This window comes from Anarrhichthys ocellatus, unplaced genomic scaffold (genome assembly GCF_004355925.1).
Source record: "Anarrhichthys ocellatus isolate YVR2014 unplaced genomic scaffold, GSC_Weel_1.0 scaffold192, whole genome shotgun sequence".
In the NCBI taxonomy this organism is placed as follows: Eukaryota; Metazoa; Chordata; class Actinopteri; order Perciformes; family Anarhichadidae; genus Anarrhichthys; species Anarrhichthys ocellatus.
Window position 1 is genome coordinate 455,943 of NW_022280222.1, and position 25,356 is coordinate 481,298.

The following is a 25,356-nucleotide window of genomic DNA, read 5'->3' on the forward strand; positions in this document are numbered from 1 at the left end:
TTGTTTGATGATCTGAAACATTTAAGTGTGACAAACATGCAAAAAAAAATAAGAAATCAGGAAGGGGGCAAACACTTTTTCACACAACTGTATATAGTATAACTAAACAATGAACAGCTGCTATACCTCCTATTTAATTCAAGGATGTCTCATTTGTTAAATGCCTGCTGCCTTGACTCCTCTCTCCTCTGGTCTCTTTTTGCCTCCTCCGCTCGCATCTCGCGTGGGCGGGACTACGACGCGAGGCGAGGAAAGGAATCAAGGAGGCACAGAAAATTGGGAAATGAGAAAGAACCATTATCTTTCTTTTTTAGAGGCCATGTCAGCTGGTGACAGCCATGAAGAGGGCCGGCTGGTCCACCGTTATGGGGGCGAGCCAGTCGGAGCGTTTGTTCAGCCCAGTCTCCGGCCACTGATGCCCGCCATCGCACACGCCATGTTACTTGATGTAACCCATGACAACGAGTGTCCCATACAGGTGAGTCTCTGTCAGGGTCACGTCAGGATGGGCTTGATTGAAGATGTTCATAACCATTTGCTTTCATTTGCATTCTCTTTTTTATGTGAACATTTTGAATGTTTCCCTTAATTGTTGTTCCCTTACTTGATTAAGTTCCCATGATTCCTGAAATATGTGTAATTCTAGTTCTTCTGTTTTTACTTTCTCTATTCTTAACTGATGTAATGACTTAATGGCTAAAATATAACCCTTATATACTGTATATTACTAGAATAATGCAAATGCACTTCAGGGGAAGAACCCCTGATGTAATCAGAGATCATGACGTGAGAGTGAAAGCAGTGCGCTGTTCTGTAAAAAATGTGGAAGCGAAAGGAAAATAGTTTGTCCCTAACATCAATGAATGATCGGGATACATAATTGTGCTCTAAATATTGATTTCAACAATCATGAGTATCATCTTGGCCATAAGCGTGCAGCCCTGATGTTCCAGCACATCTGTCCAGATGTCAAGTGTGTACAGTAATGGCTGTGTGCGCCTCTCTTTGTGATACAGCTGCGTTCAGCTCTGGACTCCCTCCCCAGCTCTGCTATGGTGTCCATGGCCTGCTGTGCTACTGGTTCCACCAGAGGATATGATGAATTAGTGCCACATCAGGTCATTTACAAACACACACACACACACACACACACACACACACACACACACACGACTTACAAGTGATTAACATCATTTTGGCTCAACAGTATTTCATAGCTTTTAACCATATTTATGGCTTGTTTTGGGTGTTTATGAAACAAATTCCCCAATATTGGCTTAGTTATTGCAATTATTAAAACAATATGGTTAATGTAAGATGTAGAGCTAGAGGGCTCACGTGTCCTATCGATCCAGGATGTGATTTTTCCATTCTAATCCTAATTTACGGTATCTTCCTACTTGAAAGCAGGACCCATGTCAATCGTGTAGATCGTTACAGATGTGTGTTTGGGGGCACAGGGGTTCTGTTGACCAGTCTAACTGAAAATATGCAAGCTAGGACTTCTCTCCTACTATTCTTTCTTGTGACAACCTGGGAGAGTGATGAGCTTAGATCCAATCAGATGTTCGCACGCTATCCAACTCTCCAGCCAATCAGATAGTTTTGATAGTACAGCCCGACGCATAACAGAGACCACTGATATCAAAACACTGTTGACAAGCGCTTCACTTCAGCTACAGTTGTTGTGAGGGACGGATGATTACAGAAACCATCTGTTTGATGAAGGCATCTGAAGATGGCTCTCTAGTTAACCCTTTGACACAGCACATCAATCCCTTCTGATTTCCCTTGATTTGATCTTCATATTGGAAGGTACATGATGGAACATCTTTCATGGCATAAAAACACAGCACCAACAGTTTCCTCCATACATTTCAAACTCATAACATTTTGTTTTTCTTCAAGTGGGCAATTATATCCTCTTGCAGGACACGTTCTCACAAACAGCAGCCGTATAACACAGCAAACCATCATTTCACCCTCATTCTGTGAGTTTCCTTTCACTCACTGAACATTTGAAAGCAATTATTTTCTAAAAAAGTTATGTATAGGGGGTATCTTATACATACAATACACTCACCTGCTCAACTTGCTAAAACTGGAACAAATAATGAATCAGTAGTAGAGTATCAGACAAGTGTGTGTGTGTGTGTGTGTGTGTGTGTGTGTGTGTGTGTGTGTGTGTAGATCTCTGTGGTGAAGGAGGAGCGTTTCTACCCCAAGTGGAGCCCCTCAGCGCCCCCCACCTCCACTGGTGAGGTTGGATTCCAGACTGGCATCATAGCTGGGAAACTGGCACTCAACAAGCTGCACCAGGAACTGGCTTCTCAGGGATTCATGCAGGTACCATGTAGTCCAGACATTTTACCTAAATATGTGGGTCGACCTCGCACAAATGGCAACAAAAACAAACTCAATGGATTTTGTATCCTCAATATGTCCTGAAAGAGAGAAAGAAGTCCTTCAGAATTGTATGAAGGTAAAGTTTTGAAAATCGTCTGAATGTGATTCTACCAAAAACGTCTTTGAAGGAATGTTTCAGTGACCGCACAAGCATTACGCATTACAACATTGTTGTGCTTGTTAGATTTGATCATGACATATTTTTTTACTTGATGCAAATAGGTCTTATTCTACCCACATCTGGTCTTAATCTACCCACATCTGGTCTTAATCTACCCACATCGAGTTTTGTTCTGCCCAGATTTGATCTTATTCTAACCATCAATTAAAAGTATTTTTTTCAAATGCAACAGAACAGAAATATGAAATATTTATTGTCACAAGGGTGGATGGGGGCCATTTAGAATTTCCCAGATTTCAAGATTTTCCCTTCGGTTTATTCATTTACACGTTGTGTATGTCACAAAGGGATAGATACCTTTAAGGGTGCAATACAAGTAAAATAGCTTTTGCAATTTTTAAAAATTTTTTTTTTGCAAAAGTTCAAGTTACATTACTGGACTAATAATGTAGTTCCCATGTGTGTGTTAATATAATGAAACAACAGCTCAATTTGCAATCTGATTTAGGTGTTTAAAAAAGAGGAAAGAAGTTTTGATATCTGTTGAGCTCTTTGGTGTTGAATGCCCTGTGTTTTTGCACTACCTTTCTTATGGTTGAGAAACCCCAAATCCAGCAAATAAACAGAAAGACATAGCAGAAGCCAGCTGGTGGGCTGTGCTCGGTTTTGGCTTGACAGCCAAGTGATGAACTTTCTAATTTCACAGCTGAACAGTACACTAAACTAGAAAAGGCATTTTCTGCACAATATGCGTTTGAATGCTGACAGCTGAAATGAATTACAAAGCATTGTCGAAAATACTGAAATCTTAAAGCACACATGCATGGCACTGCACTTCTAACACTGGATTTAAAGCTGTTAGAGTTGAAAGTTGAACTGTATTACCTAAAGAGCTGATATACTTGAAAAGCTGCAAGCTTTAATCCTCTAAACTGTAAGTCGTACTTGGACAGAAAGAAGTATTTGGGTGGAAAACAAGTCTCATCCTGAGCTTCCTCTTTGGATGGAGTTAATCAATAGGGCCTTTACTTTGAGTCATACGAGTACATCTTTGTGTAAAGCAGAACAGCTGAAGTCTGTCACCCAGTCGAGCTCTGAATATTCTGTCCAATGCACACCTTTACTGAAGTCAGAAAAGGTTCTCCACAAAGTACCCTAGGGAATGAATAACATCTGTCGACTTTACATACATCAATGAATTCAGTGTCTCCGCCATTAGAAATCACTTATCAGTGAACAACGTGTCCAAGTTTAATCTCTAATCATTGTCCTCTCCAGGTGTTTGTAGACCAGGTTGATGCAGATATTGTTGCAGTTACTCGACACTGTCCCAGCACTCACCAGTCGGTGGTGGCAGTGTGCAGGACAGCCTTCCAGAACCCTAAAACCCACCAGTACGACACCAACGTCCCACCCATGTTCATACCTGGTATGACGATAACATCATCACCTTTTATATCAGAAATCAAACATGTATTTGTAGGTATTGTTGTTGCATCATCTTTGTAGTATGCGTGTGTGTGTGTCTTGCACTTTCTTACACTATATCTGTTCCTCAACTCGTTCATGATTTTGTCAAAGAGTTAGTTTACAACAAATTCTACCAATGCTGAGAGTATCTCTCTCCGTCTCTCTCTCAAGGGAAGATTGAGGAAGTGGTGCTGGAGGCAAGGACAGTGGAAAGGCCTTCAGAGAGTTACAAGAAGGATGACAACTGCATCAACGGCATGCCAGAATACACCGTGGAAATAAAGGAGCATATATCGGTAAATATCGCTATGATCACTTTAAGTATCACGGTCATTTTTGCAATGAATGAGCATATCAATAAAATAATTATATTTTATATAGTTACAGGAGAGTACAGTGGTAAAACAAGCTGAAGTGACATCTAAAGGTCCATCAGAGTTCGTGCAGGAAATCACCTTTCAGAAGTTGACGCCTGGCAGCATCATTGCCTTTAGGTAAACAACACACACCATCACATCAGTACAGTATTCACATCATCATTGAAGACACATCGCAAGACACATTTATCATTCTTTCCATGGTTGATCAAAAGCTAATTTATTAGCATCCTGCATTTGGATCAGTTGTTAGTCATACGTTTTCACTCTCTCTTCCTCACAGGGTTAGTTTGGACCCCAAGGCCCAAAAGTTGGTGGGGGTGCTGAGGTATTATCTGTCACAGTTCAGCCCAAAATACAGGAGAGGCAGTGTAGCAGATGAAAACTCACCAGAAGCACTGCAGAAACCGCTGGCACAGTGAGTACACATGCTCACACACATGGGGTCAGATTAATATCAATATTAATGAATCCACATAGAAGGATTCACAAATGTATTTTGTATTATGTAAATGACTCTCCACCAAAATATTTTCTCAATGCACACAAAAATATTTATCATTATATATAAATGTAAACAATATCCACATAACATTGATTCGCAAATATATTTCTGATGCACACTCAAATATTTCTTGTTAACCTGTTACCACTCCAGTAAAATGAGCCTAAAACACCTATCCAACGCACACCCAAAGTAAACTGAAAGCTGTTCTTGAACCATTTGGAGTACATGCATGGTTCTGGTCTCTTTTGAAAGGTAACACTCTGAAGTTTCTTCCCTAACAGTGAGAATCACTGTAAGTGCTACTGGCATTGAGTAATATAAGTTTGAACACATTGAAGTAGAAGGTTTTTATTTCCGCCTGAATATTTATTTGCAAACAAATGCCTGCAGATGACTATAGCTGGGACTTATTAGCTGGAAAACACAATGGGACCACAGCATGAAGCCTTACCTAGTCCAGGTTCAAATTTGATAACACCACAGAAAATTAATATTTTACACGTTTTACTAAGGGCGCTTTAGGGCTCCAGGCGCTTTCCAAAAAAGGACATTTGGGGACCCATGGTGACATGCCTAGGCTGTGTTGAAATGTGTATTCATAATTCTAACTAAAGCTTATTCATGTCTAAATACAGTTATCTATAAGTTATTTCACCATTATTCACTTTCCTAAATTCTCAGAAACTCTCAAAAACCACACTTTGATTTTAACTCACGGACACAGCGACCTGACTCGCAGTTACGCAGGTGACTTCCACGTTCTGCCTCTAAATCTAACCCCTGAAGCTGCATATCCTTGTTTTCGAAATTTCATTGGCTATACGAAGCGTCAGTCATCAGAACGAGCGGTTGCAATTGGCTCGAGCTTTACACGAAAGAAGAGGGGCAGGCACTTTCGTTCAACACGGACTCTCGTTGGCTATTCTAGGCTGTGGACCGGATATGGAAGCTCCTATTGGGTCAAGTGAGGTGTCAATCTAAAGGCAAGAGTGCAGCCGCCATTTTGAGATCCAGAGAGTGTCTCTGTTTACATGCAAACTGAAGTTACTTTTGAAAATACATAGATGGTTAGGCATATCTGCCGGCTAATATGAAATGATGCAACATCAGTCCGTGGGTATTTATGGACGTAATAATATGTTGTGGACTAAATATTTTACTGGATTGGTTTGTGGGTTGCTGGTCTGACAGAGGCGTTGAGTGTACCTGCTGTTGTGACTGTATCTTGAAATGGTTTGCATAAATCGAATTACAAGAATCTTAGCTTTCCAAAAAGATGTGACATCAGTGCCTACCTATAAATGGCAGTTGTTTACATAACACAGATGTACAATTAACACTCCAACGGCCGCGGGTGGGCAGTCGGAGTGGTAACAGGTAATAGAACTCCACAAATTTTCATCAAAAACATATTTGGATGTTGTTTAAGTTATATACAAACTTTGAACATTCACTGCATTTGTGTGTAGGTCTTTCGAGTCACAAATGCACTTTGTTCAACGGGAATTATTTGTAGCCAATCAGATATCTCCTCCATTTTCAACCAATCACATGTGTGCCCCCACGTGGGTATACTCTCACGTCATTCTCAGGTAGGAAACGGGGTGGAAAGTGAAAGGAGGAGACATCCTAAACTTTGATGGTCCAAGCATTTGACATGTGCAACTCCCCCCAAGTGGTGGAACAATCAAATGTGGGCAGATAAGTCTGTAGAGATCCCCCAAAAAATCAACAAACAAAAGGATAAAGCAACTGGATTGTAGGTTACATCTATGTTGAAGGCATACACGATGCTATTAGACATTAGCTAAGTGAAGTTGGCAAGTAGCTAACTTATTTACTTAAAGTTGTCATAAGGAATCAATGCCTTGGCTTGCAGTGTTGATGTTACAATGAACTATTATGTCAGAAAAGACAAGACCACCCTGTGTTAGTTTGATATAGTAGTAATATGACAGCTGGCTAATGCTAGTGTTTACGAATGTTAACGTTAGCTGTGTGTGTGTAGTGCTGCTACCCTCAACTCTGACTGAAAGCCAAACAGAATGTTATTATACCCAGTATGCCAGACTCATTAGCAGAGAAACCGCTAACGTTCACTAACGCTGGGTACATACAGTGACAGTAAAACGTTAACGCACTTTGTTCAGCTCACTATTTTGTCAGAGGAGACATGATCAGCCTGTATTACTTTGATAGATTGGTAATATGACAGCTGAGCGAATTGTGTCAATGCTTTCAAAGGCTTGCCACTGCGGTGCCACTCACATGCCACTGTCAGTAGTAGCAAGAGCTATCTCTCCATCATGGTCCATCGCGATCATGGTCTTTCCTCTAATGTGGATGTAACTTCAATCCAGATGCTGTATGGCTTTGTTTTAGGGATCCTTACAGACTTATCTGTCAACGTTTTGCTGTTTCAACACCTGTCTGGGGTGCAGAAGGCAGATGTTTGGACCATTTTGCCAAAGCTAGCTGTGGAGTCGTTTCCTACAGATTCCTTTCCACCCCTTTCCCAGGTTCCCACCCTTTGCCACAATTTTTTTTTTTGCATTGAAAAATATTGAGTAATTTATATATAAATCACAAAATGCATTTATGAATTCTTCTATGTGCATTCATTAATATTGAGCCTGATATGACCCCATACATGAGTGTATGGGGTCATGCCCTAATGAGACATAAGTTTTTGTCCCGAACTTATTTCCTATCTTTAATCAAGAGTGTTGTCTTTCATTTAGAGGGAATGTTGATTTCCCGTTTGCATTTTGTAATGGTCCCCTTAGAAGCCTGTCCACTTACTCCAATAGACCCTACTTGGACCTGGATTTGCGACCCTTCTGCTCAAACTGTGTGCTTGGATTTGGTCTGCTTCCACTGAAGCTGTATGCTTGCACTCAGATATATTGCTGCTTGCACAGATTTCCTGCACTCCAGCTTCAGCCCTTCTCCTGACAATCAGGCTGCTTCTCTGTCTCTCCGATTTGTTGTGCAATAATCTGGCCCAAAATTCCCAACCAATAGAATGACTGGTGTAGTGTTGACCAATGAAATGATCCCTGCTTATTAAGCCGATCCCAGTGGACACAAGGCACAGGCAGGGTACACCCACACCAACACAGGGAGAACATGCAAACCCCACACCGAGCTCTTGCTGTGAGGTAAACCGTTTTAACCACTATACCACGGGCCACCCCAAGATGATAGATGTTGATATGAAAACAACAGCACCTATGTACATTATCTCATTTGGTAAAACATGACGTATGAACTGTTTATTTGAAAGCTGTGTGTGATCCACAGGCTAATGTCCAAGCTGACGCTAGCAGATCTAAATGTCCTGCTGTTTCGCTGTGACTCAGAAGAACAAGAAGACGGTGGAGGCTGTTACAGTATCCCAGGATGGGACAGCCTCAAATATGCTGGACTACAAGGTAGTTATACATAGTTTCTAGTTCACAGTGTACTGAAACAAGCTATACTATACTCAAAAACTGAGCAAGTGCTAAAGACAGAACATCACAACATTCTTTGTAGCTTTGTGTTGGTGTTAAGATCAGTCAGAGAACAAAGGCTTCATTAAGCTAGCTGCCTCCAACAAGGGCTGTGGTATGGCCTAAAATATAAATATAAATATATATATATAAATATAAATATATATATATAAATATATATATAAATATATATATATAAATATCTTAGGAACAAGATATTTAGGAACAAGGAATATACTGTGATACTAACCTTTACAGTTCAAAAATGATACATTGATTGAGATTTTATATATATATATATATAAAATCTCAATCAATGTATCATTTTTGAACTGTAAAGGTTAATATCACAGTATATTCCTTGTTCCTAAGATGTCACTATAAATGCTTCTGAAGGGGTAGAGCACTGCTATGGCAAAATCATGGCATCATTTCAACCATCCCGAAGTCAATACAAACTGACAACTGTTCTAAATGTTATCTTAATAGGAAATAAATGATTGTATTGTATTTAACAACTTGCTCTGATTAATACAGATCTTGTCATAAGTAGTTTTAATGACTTATTATAAGCTGCTTAGAGCCGGTGTTAGGACGTTAAACAGCTCATTATATCTATTTCATATTGCTGTAACATTATTTGTTGAAGTTTCTCACCAAAAACTAAAATTGACAAGATTACATTTGAACACATCATGACAGCGTTATATTGTACCATGGCCCAATACTCATTTCTGTACTCTCTATACCGTGTACACGTTGCACCTCTACCTCCAACATAGCTGCAGTGATTTGGCTCTTCTTCAGACTCCTGAAGTACAAACACACACATAGAGTAATGTGAATCCATACTGACACATCATTGCTGAATAAAAGCATTCAGCTGAAATGCGTTAGTGTGATATTAAAGACTATTTATTATACTCAAGACTTCTTGCTTGTTTGCAAAGCATTAATAGTCCTGTGCCTGCGCACACTCCACACACACTCTTGCTTTGTGATTATGCTGAACATGCAGCAAAGATGAAGGAAGATAACTTGCAACAAGTCATTAAGTTGTTAAAGGGAGTTTCTTTACATATTCTAAAGCAACAAGAAAAGAAACATAACTGCACACACTGTTTGTTGTTTTCTCAATTAGAAATAGAGCACTTTCACTTCAAGGCAGTTGAAGGAGGACCAAACCTCTTGGCATGCTTGTTTTGTTTCACTGATATTTGACGTTGGTATTTCCTCACATAACTGGCCCAATATGACAGGAGTGTTACTGTAGTTGCTGTTGTGTCTCTGCAGGTCTGATGTCAGTGCTGGCTGATCTCCGTCCCAACAATGACCTTGGCCATCCTGTGTGTGCTAACCTCAGACAAGGGGACTGGCTGATAGACTTTGTGTCCAACCGGCTGATAGGCAGAGAGGGACCTCTGGCACAGGTCAGGCTTACACAGCCTCACACAGCCACTTCACCCAAATTACATTTCTACTGGTATCTAATCATTCAGATAGATTTGGTTTTAAGTGATATTTCTGCTGAGATTCCAGTACAATGAAGGTGAAGGGAGTATTCTGGTGCTCAAAGAACCCCAAGAATCAAGGGTGCTGCTGCTCTATGCCGACACAAGCCACTTTATCCACTTTATCACAGCCAGAACATTGAACAAGCTCCAAGCATCAATCTCTCATAATATTGAAACTTGCATGGCCAGACAGCAGACGGAGTAACAGAGAATCATCTGAGAGCTGTGTGAGCTGAGCCTTTAGACCAGAGGTAGCCAACACGGTGCCCGCCGGCACCCTGTCGCCCACAGGGACCACGTGAGTCGCCCGCAAGGCATGTTCTAAAAATAGCACTAGTCACCATGGAGCTCCGTCTAAAATTTTAGTTGCTGTTCATTTTTAATCGAAAACGCTTGCATTAGTGTAGATTTTAAAATGACAATATTTCTTGTCATAAGGGAGTTGGGTACCTGGAGGCGCACGGTGGACAGCCAGGACGAGGCCGCCGCACTAGGTTTTCAGGTTCCGAATGGCGGGCGCTTCCCGTTGGCGCCAGACGCGCGCCGCGAGTGCGCCCCTTCATCAGGTCCGTAAATCCTCGGAACAGGCCGCGGGGCAACAACTCAGGGGTGGCGGGGGTAGAGGCGAGGCAACGCAATCCGCCCGAAAAGGCCCAGACTAGAGGTTTGAACGCGGGGGCCCAAAGACGCTCGCGTGCCTCGGAGGGTTGGATCCCCCACTCGGCTATAGACGAGACTGTTTACTAGTTTCTTCGTGGAGACAAAGGTACCATTGGAAAAGCTGGTGTCGGCGACAACAGACGGGGCTCCCGCGATGACGGGCCGGGATGCAGGCTTCATTGCGCAATGCAAAGGTGACCCAGACTTCGCAAAATGTCTACATTACCACTGGATCATTTACCAGCAGGCGCTATGTGCAAAAGTAACCGGCTTTGATCATGTGATGATACAAAAATATCACAGATGTGATACCTCTGACTTTCAAATGTTGAAACAGATTAACAGAAATAAAAGGTGCATGTTTCAATATATATGTGTAGCTATACCATCATTGTTGTGGAAATCATTCTTAATAATTATTGTGAGGAATAATTAACTGACATGTGATCAGACAGTCTCTTCACATATATTATTATTAAAAGGTGATCTGTGCAACTTTGTTATTCAGGAAGTTTGTATCAAATAAGTAGCCCTTCGTACTACTCGGTACCCTTGAAGTAGCTCTCAGTTTAAAAAAAGGTTGGTGACCCCTGCTTCAGAGCCACACACCTGTTCCTGCTGCTCCATCGTCATAGAGGCTAATATGTGAGCAGGGTGGGACAGTATGAATAAGAAGGAGGACGTCAATATTCTTTGAGTCCCATATCTGTAAGAATTTGATTTGTACTCAAGTACTTCATTACATTTCTCTAGCATAACATGGGTGAAGGGTTGTTGGACTAATGCTACCAAATGATCAGCACTGAATTAGTTAACGTAGCGAGGCAGTGGGTGTTGACTTCTTAGTTCTGATGAGTGTTCACAGTCCTGAAGTGGACTCTGAAAGAGTATTGATTGTGTCACTGTGTGTCTGCAGGTGGGTCAGTGGTTGGGAGCTATGTTTGACTACTTGAAGCACATCCCACGCTACCTCATCCCCTGTTACTTTGATGCCATCTTGGTCTCAACCTACACTACAGCCCTGGACGCAGCTTACAAACTCATGTCCAGGTAGGAAATTGCTTTCTTCAGATCTGAAATTCAAATCTAAAACTATGAATTTTACTGACTGACTTGTTGCATTAAGTGAAATTGTGAACCAGCACACTTCCTGTCTCCTTTTCCAAACAGTTTCATCCAGAACGGCTCCAGCTTTGTTCATTACCTGGCGCTGGGTTCAGTTCAGATGTGTGGTGTCGGACAGTTACCCGCCCTCCCTCCCCTTTCCACACAAATGGAGGACGTTCCCTATCGCATCAGTCCAATCACAGGCCAGAAGGAGCAGTGCTGCGTCTCATTGGCTGCAGGTAGCCTAGCAACAGATGCTTAATGGTGGCTCTATGGATGAAATTAAGACTACGTAAACTGAAAGTTTAAACTTTAAGAATTCATTTATTATTTCATATTTTTTAATCAGCAGTGTGAGATGTAGATGAAATTAAAGTGTACCTTCATCCCCGGGTCTGTGCTAAGTCTTACCACTGCACACTTTGGACTAATGCAAAACAGTGGGCATGGGGTGAGAGATATAATCACTCCCACTTCTGTATGACAGTCTTGATGCAGCATCAACATATATGACAGCGCCTGTAGCTTGGAAGATAGCGATATGGCATTTGAGGGACTGTCTGTTATCAGTTGCCTGATGTCAGAGAATTGTCACCATGTTGGAATTAGCAAGCTAACGTTAGCTAGCTAAGTGGCGAGTTGCAAAATGGGAAAAATGAAAGAACTTATCTACACACTCTCTTCACAGCGTAGGAGTCCTCAACACTGATTCACCAGATTTAGTTTACGGGGCAGTTACTCATCAAATATTTATCATGTTTGATATAGTAGGTGGACAGGCCTTGGCTGAATCTACTGATGCAATAACTGATGTTCTTTAGGTCTCCCTCATTTCTCTTCTGGGATTTTCCGTTGCTGGGGCAGAGACACGTTCATCGCTCTCAGAGGACTGATGCTGCTCACTGGAAGACACACTGAGGCTCGGTACGTACAGTATGCATGTGTGTGTACTAACTGGGAGTACACACACACACACTCTGAGGCTCGGTACGTACAGTATGCATGTGTGTGTGTACTAACTGGGAGTACACACACACACACTCTGAGGCTCGGTATGTACAGTATGCATGTGTGTGTACTCTCTGGGAGACTACATTTACGTTTGTGTTTTATTTAAAGCTGCTCTGGCGGCCTGCCCTTCTGTAACTAAACACTACCATGAACCATTCTGTCCTCTGGTCTCCGTAGTAACATCATCCTGGCCTTTGCGGGAACGTTGCGTCACGGTTTGATCCCCAACCTGCTGGGTGAGGGTCGCTGTGCAAGATACAACTGTCGCGATGCTGTGTGGTGGTGGCTGCAGTGCGTCCAGGTATGAGGACACTGTCATTTAGAAATTCATGTCAAGATCAATTTAAAGGAGCGTCGATACATTTAACCCAACTCTACCCTAAAATAAGTTAGAGTAGGAGTGTGGCTGTGTTCATTAACCTAATAATTCAAATAAACGGTTATGGAAAGTTATGCATTTTTGCATAGATATATGAGCTAATATCATGTTGTACTTTGTTGCTTAGTTATTCTAACTGTTTGCTTTTTCTCAGGACTATGCGACCCACGTTCCTCAAGGCCATGAAATCCTTCACTGTCCTGTCACACGCATGTACCCTACTGATGACTGTGAGCCTATGACACCTGGAGAGGTGGTATGTAGAACATTACACTCTCTCTCTCTCTCTCTCTCACTCACACTCACACTCACACACACACACACACACACACACACACACACACACACACACACACACACACATATAGATACACGGTATATATTCATGTGTGTGTTGCAGGAGCAGCCTCTGTATGATGTGATCCAGGAGGCTCTGCAGCGCCACCTAGAGGGAATTTCCTACAGAGAGAGAAATGCTGGACCCAAAATAGACATGCACATGAGAGATGAAGGTAGGACAGTGTGTATGATACCCTCCGTGTCTGCAGACCTATAACATTTGAACAAACACTCTTGTGCTTCCATTCTTACTACAATTTAGGCTCAGCATCAGTCTAGTATCCCATGAATGCACTTTTCCCAATCCACACTCTATTCCAGTTGGAAGCGATAATGCACAGAGCCCAATGCCACAGGGGAAAGTTAACACCAGCAGCTTTTCTAACTGTCCTTCAACACCAACTACAGTATTGCGGAGCTCCTGCCTTTCTTTCCAGGGTTCAACGTGTTTGCTAAAGTGGATCCAGCCACAGGTTTCGTGACGGGAGGAAACCGATTTAACTGTGGCACATGGATGGACAAAATGGGAGAGAGTGACAAAGCGAAGAACAAAGGCATGCCTGCAACTCCAAGGTAATACACACACTGATCACACACAGCCATTTTCTGTTAGAATGTTTTCCTCAGTTCTACGTCATCGAGTACGTTTGTTTTTCACTGTTTTATGATGTTTTTTTAATGTTATATTAATCAGGAAAATAATTGAATATAATTTGTTGTCTGTCACCTTTTGTGTCCAGAGATGGAGCCGCAGTGGAAATAGTTGGTCTCAGTAAGTCAGCTGTTCGCTGGGTTGTGGAGCTACATGCCAAAGGACTGTTCCCTTACGATGGAGCCAAAGTACACCGAGATGGTATGACACACACACACACACACACACACACACACACTCTCTGACTCAATGGGCAGCTGTGGCTCAGGAGGTAGAGCGACTTCTCCAGTCTGCATGTAGAAGTGTTCTTTGGCAAGATCACAGACTGTATGAGATACGAACGTAGTCTTGTTTGTTAAGAGCCTTGTGAAGCTCCGGCCGTCGCCATCTTGGCAGCGACGACACTGCCTAACCCTAAAAATGGGCAAAGAGGTGGATCTTCAGTGGAGCTGTGGCGGTCCTGGGTGACGCAACAGCGCTAGTTGAATACAAATTTCAAGCCGGGAAGCGGGGAAATGTGAAACATTTGTTTACCAGTCCGTAAACATGTTTATTTGTGCGCATGCATGCTTGCACGTCATTTACCATTTTTACTATTTACCTTTATTTTCAGATACAGAAAGGTCTCCTTCACTCATTCTGAATTACAGCACTGATGTGTAATGAACACTTTCCATTGTGTTCCAGGTAAAAAAGTGTTAATCTCGTACTCCCAGTGGAACCAGCAGCTCCAGCAGTCCTTTGAGCCAGGTTACTGGGTGTCTGGCAACCCACATGATCCCAATGAAAAGCATCCTGACCTGGTGCACAAAAAAGGCATCTATAAGGACAGCTATGGAGCCTCCAGCCCCTGGTGTGACTACCAGCTGAGACCCAACTTCACTATTGCCATGGTGGTGGTAAGGAGACATGCTGACACCTGAATAATCTGTAACTTTATTTATGGGCATCAGGCATAAGCCTGTGGGGAGATCATGCGTGTGGTTGCATGTGTGTGTCTCTTACGTGCATCTGTCTGTCTGTCCACGGTCTAATCTCGCACACTATTCGGAACCTTCAGCCTAATATTTTTTGTGCACATTAATGACTGAAGGACCTCTACTGAAGGCACTTTTCTAGTTGGCTAACAGGTCTGTTGAGTGACTAGATCACGTAGAGACGATTGGCCGGTTCACACCATCTCTGTTTTTAAAGTCTCCAGAGCTGTTCACAGTGGAAAGAGCCTGGGAGGCTCTCGAGGTGGCTGAGGAGAAACTCCTGGGACCGCTGGGAATGAAGACACTTGACCCTGAGTAATATACATATCTTCATACTGTCAAGAATTCTTTTGAACGACGTGGTAGAACGACTGCATTCATTCCTGCTTGTAAATGTAAAAACAGCTTAAAGGAATGCTTAATGACAAGTTTACGGGAGGATTAGTAGTTCTTCTGTTTCTATATCCCGTCTCATACTGATATCGTGTTTGTGTTGTCCTAGTGACATGGTGTACTGTGGTGTCTATGACAACGCTCTGGACAACGACAACTACAACCTGGCAAAAGGCTTCAACTACCACCAAGGACCAGTGAGTGAGACACACCCTGAATAACAGAGCAATCATAAGAAGAGTTTGTCTTTGTTCTAGACGACCAGGATCAGGTAGCTGAAGTAAACTCTGTTTCACAAATAGCCATACATCTTCAACTTGAACTATAGTTTATAGTCAGCTGTTCAAAAATGTCATGCTACAAATGTATTATTAAAACACCATGTGTTTGGGTGTCGGGTTGTCCGTGCGTCCGTCCGCTCCATTCTCATGAATGCGATACCTCAGGAACGCCTGGAGGTATTCTCTTCAAACCGCCACAGATGTCCATCTGGACTCACGGATGAACTGATTCGATTTTGGAGTTCAAAGGTCACTGTGACCTCACAATCATAACTGAAGAACTGATATGCTAGTTAGGACAATTTTACAAAGATGTTTTCTGGGATGAAACGATGAAGTGATGACATTTTGGACAGGAGGATGAGCCTGCTGCTCCAAATGTTACAGCAGTTAAATCCATAAATGGGAGCTATTTGGTGTGCAGATCTATTTGTTCATATTTCTGTGATTCAACACCCGTCCTACTGGACCCTGGTTCTGACATTTTGGACAGACATGGATGTAAACTGCAACATGACTGCTTGTTGGAGGCATACACAGCGAGGCAGTAATCCTAGTTGTGACTAATAGGGGATTCTTAAAGTTGGTCCAGTGTTGAGGGATAACATGTAACCGGCAGCTGCTAAAGGGTTTGTTTCTGTCACTTAAAGGCTCAGATTACTATAAAGAACTGTTTTTCTTTACCTTCCTTAATAGCACTTTTAGATGACGTACATTGGCTGCACTCAAACATTACATTGTAATCTGCAGCGTTCTCTCTCAATACTGTCCCCAAAAGTCACTTAAACAAAGAAAATAGGATCCAGGTTGAAAGATATGGAAGTGAGCGTTTAAACGTGGGTGTTCCTGACATGTAGATGAAGATGTGACTGAGATGGTGTTGACAGGATGTTTCCTTTAATGTTGGTGCAGCACCATTAGAATATCTCAACTCTTCCCGCTGCTCATAACATACTGTTGTGTGTGTGTAGGAGTGGCTGTGGCCGGTAGGCTACTTCCTGCGTGCTAAGCTCTACTTTGCCAAGAAGCTGGGAGAAGAAACCTACGCTAGAACAGCCACGCTGGTGAAGAACGTCCTGTCACGACATTACACCCACCTGGAGAGGTAGGACTGCTTCTGCTCTGCTTGGTTTCACATGACAACATCAATAAATGGAAAAATGCCTTTTCACTCTTGGTGTGTTGTGCCTTCTTAGGTCTCCATGGAAGGGTCTGCCAGAGCTGACCAATGAGAACGGCCAGTACTGCTCGTTCAGCTGTGAGACCCAGGCCTGGTCCCTGGCCACGGTTCTGGAGATCCTCTATGACCTCTAGACCCCCTGATGTGATGCAGTCTTACTCCCTGAAGCAGAACTCATTGGAGGTCATTAACACATAGCTAGCTCTGAGTAGAACCACACAGAACCACTGAGCTGTCAATGCTCAGATGCACTTCACTGTTGTTGTGGTTGATAGTGATTCACAGGCTTCAAACTACACGTATTCACAATAGATATTTGACAGAACCGGAGGTGTGATCACTGCACCTCAGTCCTCCCTCCGGCTCACAGTGCATTCATCTGAATGTTGCCCTGTGCACTGCCGGCCTCCAACTATCCTCATTCACAATAAACAGCTCTGCCAGCTCACCGCTCCCTGTGTTTGTACCTTTGGGAATGTCTGCAAATTCACGCTGCTAAATTCCAAATTCAGATCAGCAAATGGCTATTAGCGATGTAAAGAAGGAGTGATGTGTACCTGAGCAGAGGATGAGGTGTGTGATGTAACCTCCTGTTTCTATAGCGTCTCAAACAAACTGGCCTTGTGTGTGTTGTCCTTACACTTGTGAATCGTGCTTTTATCTGGGGACGATTTGTGAGTCACGTCTCTGATCGTGCCCACCAAGTTACAAACATTCACAGATGCACGAGCATCAGCCACCACCACTCGACGTGCATCTTCTGGTGCACGCACTCCGCTTCACTACGGCAACCATAAGCTACGCTGCTATGTTGAGAGCTGCGTGGAGGCAAACCCTCAGTCATAGATATGCTCTGGATTTGGAATTCAGCACCCTTAAAGCAAGTTAATCCCCTGGACTGATGAGCTGTTCTAGCTGATATAGAAACCTCATCTTTACTCTCTCCATGATGACATACGTGCAGCATACTTCCAGGCTGAGCCATCATTTAAAACTTGTAGCAACTCCTGAGCTGATGTGTGATTGTGTTCTTCAATCTTCACTGCTGGTAAACTAAAGTGTACTGTATCAACAATACTTTCCATATTCCTGACCTGAACAATCTACAAAGCTTTTAGGTGGAGAACAAAGCACGTGGCTGAGGATGTCCATCTTTGTACGACGGGACAGTTTGTCTTCAAATCTGCATTTACCAGTCAGACTTTATACTTTCAATTCAATTAATTTAGTATAGCCCAAAATCACATTACAAGTTCTCCTCAGAGGGCTGAACAATCTGTACACATCTGACATCCTCTGTCCCAGGAGCCTCACATCAGAACAGGAAGAACTCCCCAAATAAACCTTTAACGGGGAGAAAAGAGGAGGAGACCTGAGGGAGCGCAACAGAGGAGGATCCTCTATCAGGATGGACAGAAGTGTGCTAGGTGTCATGCATACAGAATTAACAACATAACGGAGTTACAACACATCCAATGCATAATGCAACTGTGTGTTAGAAGTAATTACAAACTTATATTTAATCAAACGCACCGAAAGCTCGGAACAAACAATCCGTCTGTCCATGAAGTGGACATTGGGAGATGTTTTTCAAACCTCTCAGCATGTGATGATTGTCATATCCAAAACTCTGAAAGAACAAATGTTCAGTAATATTTAGAATGACCCCAGACATCTGTGGTGATCAGTTCTGAATATCCAGCTTGTTGTCAAATACGGCAGCTTGGTCAGTGGCCCTCCACTTGAAACTGTGACGCTCTGTGTCCGTAGTTATGGTGGGAGTCAAGGAGGAAACTAGGTGATGCAGTGTAAACACAGGACTCTCACTCAGGAGACCACTGTTGACGTATTATTTTATTCTACAAATACGTCACATACGTAACGTAGCCTTCTTCACTATATAACAAAAATACTTATTCTAACCCAAACCCCTTACCAAGAGCCACTGACCATGCTGCCACATGTGATGATGTCACTCATTATACACTGAAGCAGTTTGACCCTTAGCCAGTAGTCTAACCCAAACTGGCAGGTGCTGAAATTGGCATGAAAACATGTCCATAACATGTCGCTGTGCCTCGTACAGCCCAACCTGTCCTCATGGAACATGTTTCATTATACAGTCACAAGCTGGAGCACCAGTGTACCAATTCTGTCAGCTGTTTGAATGCTCTGTTCCATAAATTCAATTCAATTTATTTCTGTAGCCCAAAATCACAAATTACAAGTTCTCCTCAGAGGGCTGAACAATCTGTACACATCTGACATCCTCTGTCCCAGGAGCCTCACATCAGAACAGGAAGAACTCCCCAAAAAACCCTTTAACAGGGAGAAAAGAGGAAGAGACCTGAGTGAGAGCAACAGAGGAGGATCCTCTCTAAAGCATCCTGAAGCCTCCACCTGGTGCCTCTATACACAATAAATACCCTACACAGCTGTTACCCATTTTCCCTTCAAGCCTTATGATGTTGTTAAATAATATATAATTCAAGTGTGTATTAATGTTGTGCAATGTCTGTGTTTGTAGAGCAGTTTCCTGTCCAAGCATGCTGTAGATGTTTTAGAGCTGTAGACGTTAATGACACATCAGCGTTTCTCTCAAATGAGGGATATAGTGAGCAGCTGTTCCTCTAAGAGAGGTCACTGTGTGTATGTAACTCTTGGATATGTTAGTCCAGTGTCACTGCTCTAACCCTGGTGTTGTAGAACAGCAGAGCATCTCCTCTCCAGCCTCAATGGACTCACAACACCTGAAGTCCTCACTCTGGGCAAAGTCACTAAAGCATTGACTAACATGTCCTACTGAAGCTGAGCTCCTGTTTCTCTGTTGAAGTGTAAGATCACTGGTCTAAACCAAGCGATAGCACTCATTAAACAGGTATTCAACATAATTACAATACAGAGCAGCTGTCATCACTTAGGGTTCTACTTATGTTGTTGGCCAGCAGGGCCGATGGAGAACCAGCATGTGTCTTGATGGCTGATTTAACAGCAATGTCACGTCTCCAATAATACCGTCCATGCATGTAGAGCAGCACAAAGCGCTGTGAATTGAAACTGTATGTTAGTCTTATTAAAGCGTATGAAAGGATCTACTGGATAAAGCATGTACACGCCCTTCCTCTGTGACGTGCATGTGTGTCTGTGCTCTGTGACGTTGTCTTCTCTGTGTGCGTAGTGGTACAGCTGCTATAACAAAGCAATGCTGAATAAACTGTTTCCTCCTCTCAGGAGTATCTAAGTAGTATAAATTGACTAACTTAATCAGATGTGGATCTTATCAGGAATCATAGTATTTGAGAGGTCACCAGAGGGTCCGAAGCTCACATGTGGAAGCACTCGTCCTATTATTAAACATATGTTAACTATAATAAATCAATGAAGGTGCATGCTGTTCTGCATCACAGCTCTGTCTCTGAGCTCCTGAGGAGTGTAGGTGCTGGTAGAACCGGCTCAGGTCTAGACCAGTACCTGTCTCATCTACTGTGAGTCCATCCAGGCACTCGGTGACCTCGGGGTCCTGACTGCAGCTTTTGGAAGAAGTTTATTAGTTAAGATTCTGTCCTTGTCATGATCACATTTCTGTTTCTGTCATCGGTCAGTGCTGTTTGTATCTGTAACGTAAGAACAACTGTAGATTTCTACAGTGAACGTCGTCACTAATGATTGAACTGTTGACGTGTAATTACAACATGTTAGAGGAATGTGGGACTGTAATACTTGCTGGTAACCATGGTGATATTGGTTAGGATAAAATAGGATGACGCAACATAAGATATGATTCATAAAGTTTGTTAGGATTTTCCTCTGCAACACCAAATTGGGCTAAATCTATATCTTGGTAAGTAATAGTGTAATTTAATTAGACAAGAAGTCAATAGTAAAGGTTGTGATGCAGTCACACATATCTACAAGTAACACGTTAATGTTCATATCAACAATGAGCATCTTCACTGGTGAGATATGGAGACAACTTTAATTACAATTGATACAAAATCACATTATGGACACGAGTCAAAAGGTAATTGTGGATCGATACAAAGCTATCACCACGACTGACTACATGTTAAAGGGCCATAATAAGTTCAGACTAACACAAAACTACAGCTTCTAAAACTGAGCTTTAAACCCAACATACTGCACACTGAACACAAAGCAGTGGGATTATTGAACTGGTTCAAGATGTTTAAAGTCTGCAGAGTGACCACACCAACATGACTATGGAGAGTAACTACAGTAGCTCCTCTGTTAGCCATGAACAGAGGCAACGCACAACAAGATGACGCCAACTGAACTGTATTTAACAATCGCACATATTTCATTTCTAAGAAAATACTTTATTTGTTTCATGAAAGTTTGATTAATTTGGCCCGTGGATTTATTTTGAGCTATATCACAAGACAATCATAGTGATGTTGGTCACACTTAATAATATTAGTACAGAACCTGATGCTTCAAGGCAACTCCAGCTTTATTCTGACTTAGTGTCATGTGATCGGACTGTAGGAGGAGCTGTCATCTGTTTGTCTGGTGCCTCTCCTTGTCCAATGTTTGAAGACGCAATGTGTAACATCTGGCCAGAAAATAAATCACGAGTACCTGTAGAGGCGATAGTGAGTCACTGTAGCACCCAGTCTGTCCTCGGTCCAACATGAGAGGTAGGATTTAATCCAAGAAACAAACATGGTGCATTAGATAAACACACCTCACACCATCGCCTCGTCCTCTCCGTTGCCGGGAGTAGAGCACGATGCAGCTGCAGGAGACGTATTTTTAATGGAGACCGCCCAGACTCCCAACCGGATCAGCACATGTTCTGTTGCTGCCGATACACAGGTGAGACCCAGCGCTTCACCAGCCCGCGGTGACTTCCAGCACTGGTCAGTGGCGCGGCACAGATTATTATATTATTATGAAGATTATAACAGCAGCTTTATGTCCACTTTTGAACTGATGACTGAATTTAGATTTGATCCCTAATTCTTTAGAGCAGCTGGCCAGGAATCACACATTGCACATTCATAACAATCACTTCTATTCATATTATACAATCACTGGTGTGTGTGTGTGTGTCTGTGTGTGTGTCTCAGTCTCAGCAGTAGGCAGACAGACTCAGCAGATTGATGAAGAGCAGAGCTGAGGAGGAAAAGACCTAGACTGAGAGAGAGAGAGAGACATGTCAGCATCCCAGTGCAGTTCCATCAGCAGAGTTTGACATGAAGCAGAGACAATGTCAGTCAGTCAGCTGCTACAGCACATGGGTGAATAAATACTACTGTCAGTCATACTCACTCCAGCTGCAGAGTTGCTGTCCAGTCTCAGAGTGCTGGTGTTCAGCTGGACCCAGAATGTCGTGTAGTCCTGGACCAGAGTGGCACTGCCATGTCAACAACATTAGGTTAATGAATGAATAGTATGGGAGGTCAACAAGTGCTTCAGAGTCAGACATGGTCCGGTGATTCGGATCATTTCTGCTGTGACGGATGTGAAGTCAATGCAAGCGCTTCAGGTTGCAGTACCACTAATGACCACCAGACGGCCACAGTCATGATTAGCTTCATGAAGGTTTCAGACGCTTGCTTTCAGAAGTTTGGCCTTTGGGTTGAGACAATAGTGCAGTCAGCAAGGAGGCGTGTGTGAGTGCAACGTTGTCCACCTGAAGTAGATGTCTCCATAGCTACTGTTGCTAGGCGCCTCCCACGTCAGCTGCACTTTCTTCTTCTTGACTCCTGATGCCTGACTGACAGTTGAGTTCTGCATAAAGAATACACACACACACACACACACAGGTCCGCTATGAAGGCAAATCACTGTCAAAATCCGAGAGCGCAAATGAGATCCATGCGCGCGTGAAAATAAAACAGCCGCGCATCAGAATTCACTCTCGCGCGAGCAAGTCGCTCACGAAGCTTAAACCTGCTCGCTCGCGAAGCTTAAACCTGCGCGCTCGCGAGTCTTTTACCTGCGCGCTCGCGAGTAGTTTTTCTTTTTGACAGTAAGTGGGCGGGCCCAGTCTCCATTGTATCTCTACATCTAATTGGTTACAATCCTCGTCTTTGGATAAACCGGATATCACTCTGACTCAGACGCTCGGGGGAGATTTTCAGATTGCACTACAGGTCAGGGGCAAATAATGTACATTTTACTGTACGGGTACTTTTACTTTCTGCACTTAAAGTAGATTTTGCTGATACATTGACTGAGGTTTTGAATGCAGGTATTTTACTCGTAGTGGATTATTGTTTCATCAGTATGGTGTTAGTACGTTTACTGCAGTGAAGGATCTGAATACTTTTTCATCTACTAATTACTTGTCAGTGATTTAACAGTTAATATACAAACAGTGGTCCTTTGAGCAGGTCCAAATTGTTGCGCATATTATATACAACTATATTATATCTCTTCTGTAAACACAACAGTATGAATAAATATGATCACATGTTTTAATCAATTAAGATCAAAGAGTTTCTTTGAGCTGTTTGTCACAAGAGGTTTGAGTATCAAACACACATTGTCTGTAATAGAATGATGGAGTGAATTTAAACCAATCTGAGCAACTTGACTTTAACACATTTTTAATTATTGTATTTAACAACGCTATTAACATAATTTGTATTTCATCAGCCTCTACAGTCTGAAAAGTTGACAGTGGCCGATTGAAAACCACCTCTATCAGAACTAGCGTCTGTGTCAGAGTGATATCCGGTTTATCCAAAGACGAGGATTGCAACCAATTAGATGTAGAGATACAATGGCGACTGGGTCCGCCCACTTACTGTCAAAGAGAAAAACTACTCGTGAGCGAGCAGGAAAAAGACTCTCGAGCGAGCGGGTTTAAGCTTCGCGAGCGACTTTTGCTCGTGCGAGAGTGAATTCTGCTCGCGGAGTGATGTAAAAGCGCTCATCAAAGTAAAATACGCGCGCGGCTGTTTGGTTTTCGCGCGCGCATGGATCTTATTTGCGCTCTCGGATTTTGACAGTGATTTGCCTTCATAGTCCTCACAAAGATTAAAATACAAGCCCACCTATTTACTATTATCCAATGTTCTTCTCCATTGATACCAAACAACATAGTAAGCTATTCAAAAGAAAGGAAAGACAGTTGAGAAGAAATGTTTTTGGTAGATAATAATACATATTCACACATACCTCCATGTTGTTACAGTGCAATGCAGTAAACAGGGTGGTGCTGATGTTAGTGAACTTCCCCACAGGCCAGAGCAGAGCTGCAAGAAGGAAACAAAAAGATCGTTCCACTCTGGTGCTGTTCCCCTGGTGATGTGTCTGAGCCTTTATTCCACAATGCAAACTAGTTTCAGTTGTTGTAACTCTATAAAACACTGTACATGTAAAGATAAATCTCATTTCTTGATGACAGGAGCCAACTAAAGAATCGTTTCCTGTTACAAACATTCAAGAGCGAAGTAGTGATGAATATTATAAACCAAAGACACCCAAAGCAGTTTCAGGCATTCAGGACACAATAACTCCTCCTCCAGGAATGACACCAACAGGGACTTGAAGCCTTAACCTGGTAACCATGGCAACCACGTCTCTAGTGTTGACAGTATCCACATGCTAACACTACATCACTGCTCATCTGATTGTTGACAGTACATATTTCCTCTAAATGACAGACATTCTCTTCTATGTTCCTCTAAAGAAGTTAGTTTCTTGAGCTCTTTTCTTACCGAGTCCCTTCCTGCTTCTGGCCTGTAACAGGAAACCCTGGAACTCTGTGGAGCTGTTCTCCATCACCTCCACCGTCACTGCAAGGAGAGAATCATTTTAATATGAGACAGATTGAGTGGAGGAGCAGCAGCAGGCAGAGAGGGGGAACATGGGTAAATGAGAGAGGCGTGTGTTATTGGCGAGCAGACAGACGGAGAGGTACATTTTGAAATCAAATTTAAAAAAGTTAAATGCACAGAAATATGTTCAGTGACATCTGATGATGGAGGAGAGAAGAAAGGGGTCGAGGAGTCTGAGGGTGAGAGTGAGGTCCACTAAACATGACCTTTGAACTGTTACGCAATACCACCTCTGGGATGGAAGGTGGGGTCAGGGAGATTTAGAGGGGAGTACATGGGGAACATTCAGGGAAGCAAGAGGGTGAGGAGGAGTGAAGGGAATTGAGGTAATTCAGAGAAAAAGACATAAATGAACAAATAGAATTAGCTATCGTTCCATTTTGATGATCCTAAAAACATGGTTTCTAGGGGTGTAACAATACACATATTCGTATTGAACCATTCGGTACGAGGCTCACGGTTCAGAACGCATTACGAACCGAACAATACGTTTGAATAATACTATTGCATTTGGAAAATGCAGAAGCTTAAATTGTGGGAAATATAATGCGCTCAACAAGTCAACCCACCCGACGTAACAGACAACTTGCTGTCTGACACCACGGAAGAAAAACATTCTACTCTGGTGAGCCACGTTTGTTCTAGGAGGCAAACTACGCTAAACTAGCTTAGCAGA

The 25,356-nt window shown here is 42.6% G+C and overlaps 2 protein-coding genes across 2 annotated transcripts; one reads left to right on the forward strand and one right to left on the reverse strand.

Annotated features, from left to right (window-relative positions):
- Window positions 1-45: 45 nt before the first annotated feature.
- agla (amylo-alpha-1, 6-glucosidase, 4-alpha-glucanotransferase a) lies at window positions 46-17,315 on the forward strand. Its single transcript, XM_031878671.1, has 22 exons — window positions 46-478; window positions 1,017-1,118; window positions 2,191-2,346; window positions 3,806-3,956; window positions 4,169-4,293; window positions 4,379-4,491; window positions 4,658-4,792; window positions 8,186-8,316; window positions 9,670-9,806; window positions 11,467-11,600; window positions 11,721-11,896; window positions 12,479-12,581; window positions 12,846-12,969; window positions 13,202-13,303; window positions 13,448-13,559; window positions 13,824-13,959; window positions 14,127-14,239; window positions 14,726-14,937; window positions 15,233-15,330; window positions 15,518-15,605; window positions 16,661-16,794; window positions 16,886-17,315. Exons 1-22 carry the CDS (start codon window positions 161-163, stop codon window positions 17,001-17,003), a joined length of 3,018 nt encoding a protein of 1,005 aa, XP_031734531.1. The 5' UTR covers window positions 46-160; the 3' UTR covers window positions 17,004-17,315.
- Window positions 17,316-20,763: 3,448 nt separating this feature from the next.
- LOC116400702 (putative ferric-chelate reductase 1) lies at window positions 20,764-24,688 on the reverse strand. Its single transcript, XM_031878659.1, has 5 exons — window positions 24,561-24,688; window positions 24,019-24,095; window positions 22,526-22,623; window positions 22,162-22,246; window positions 20,764-22,026 (listed from the first exon to the last, which is right to left on the reverse strand). Exons 1-5 carry the CDS (start codon window positions 24,622-24,624, stop codon window positions 21,982-21,984), a joined length of 369 nt encoding a protein of 122 aa, XP_031734519.1. The 5' UTR covers window positions 24,625-24,688; the 3' UTR covers window positions 20,764-21,981.
- Between the last annotated feature and the right edge of the window lie 668 nt (window positions 24,689-25,356).

What these genes read in the sequence shown, in the direction of transcription:
- agla (XM_031878671.1), top strand. Translation starts at nt 161, where the DNA reads ATGCCTGCTGCCTTGACTCCTCTCTCCTCTGGTCTCTTTTTGCCTCCT. An exon ending in AAATAAAGGAGCATATATCG is followed by an intron (nt 4,294 to 4,378) that starts GTAAATATCGCT and finishes TATTTTATATAG; the next exon opens with TTACAGGAGAGTACAGTGGT. An exon ending in CAAATATGCTGGACTACAAG is followed by an intron (nt 8,317 to 9,669) that starts GTAGTTATACAT and finishes GTGTCTCTGCAG; the next exon opens with GTCTGATGTCAGTGCTGGCT.
- LOC116400702 (XM_031878659.1), bottom strand. Translation starts at nt 24,624, where the DNA reads ATGGAGAACAGCTCCACAGAGTTCCAGGGTTTCCTGTTACAGGCCAGA. An exon ending in CAGAAGCAGGAAGGGACTCG is followed by an intron (nt 24,096 to 24,560) that starts GTAAGAAAAGAG and finishes TCCTTCTTGCAG; the next exon opens with CTCTGCTCTGGCCTGTGGGG. An exon ending in TGCACTGTAACAACATGGAG is followed by an intron (nt 22,624 to 24,018) that starts GTATGTGTGAAT and finishes TTCTTTATGCAG; the next exon opens with AACTCAACTGTCAGTCAGGC.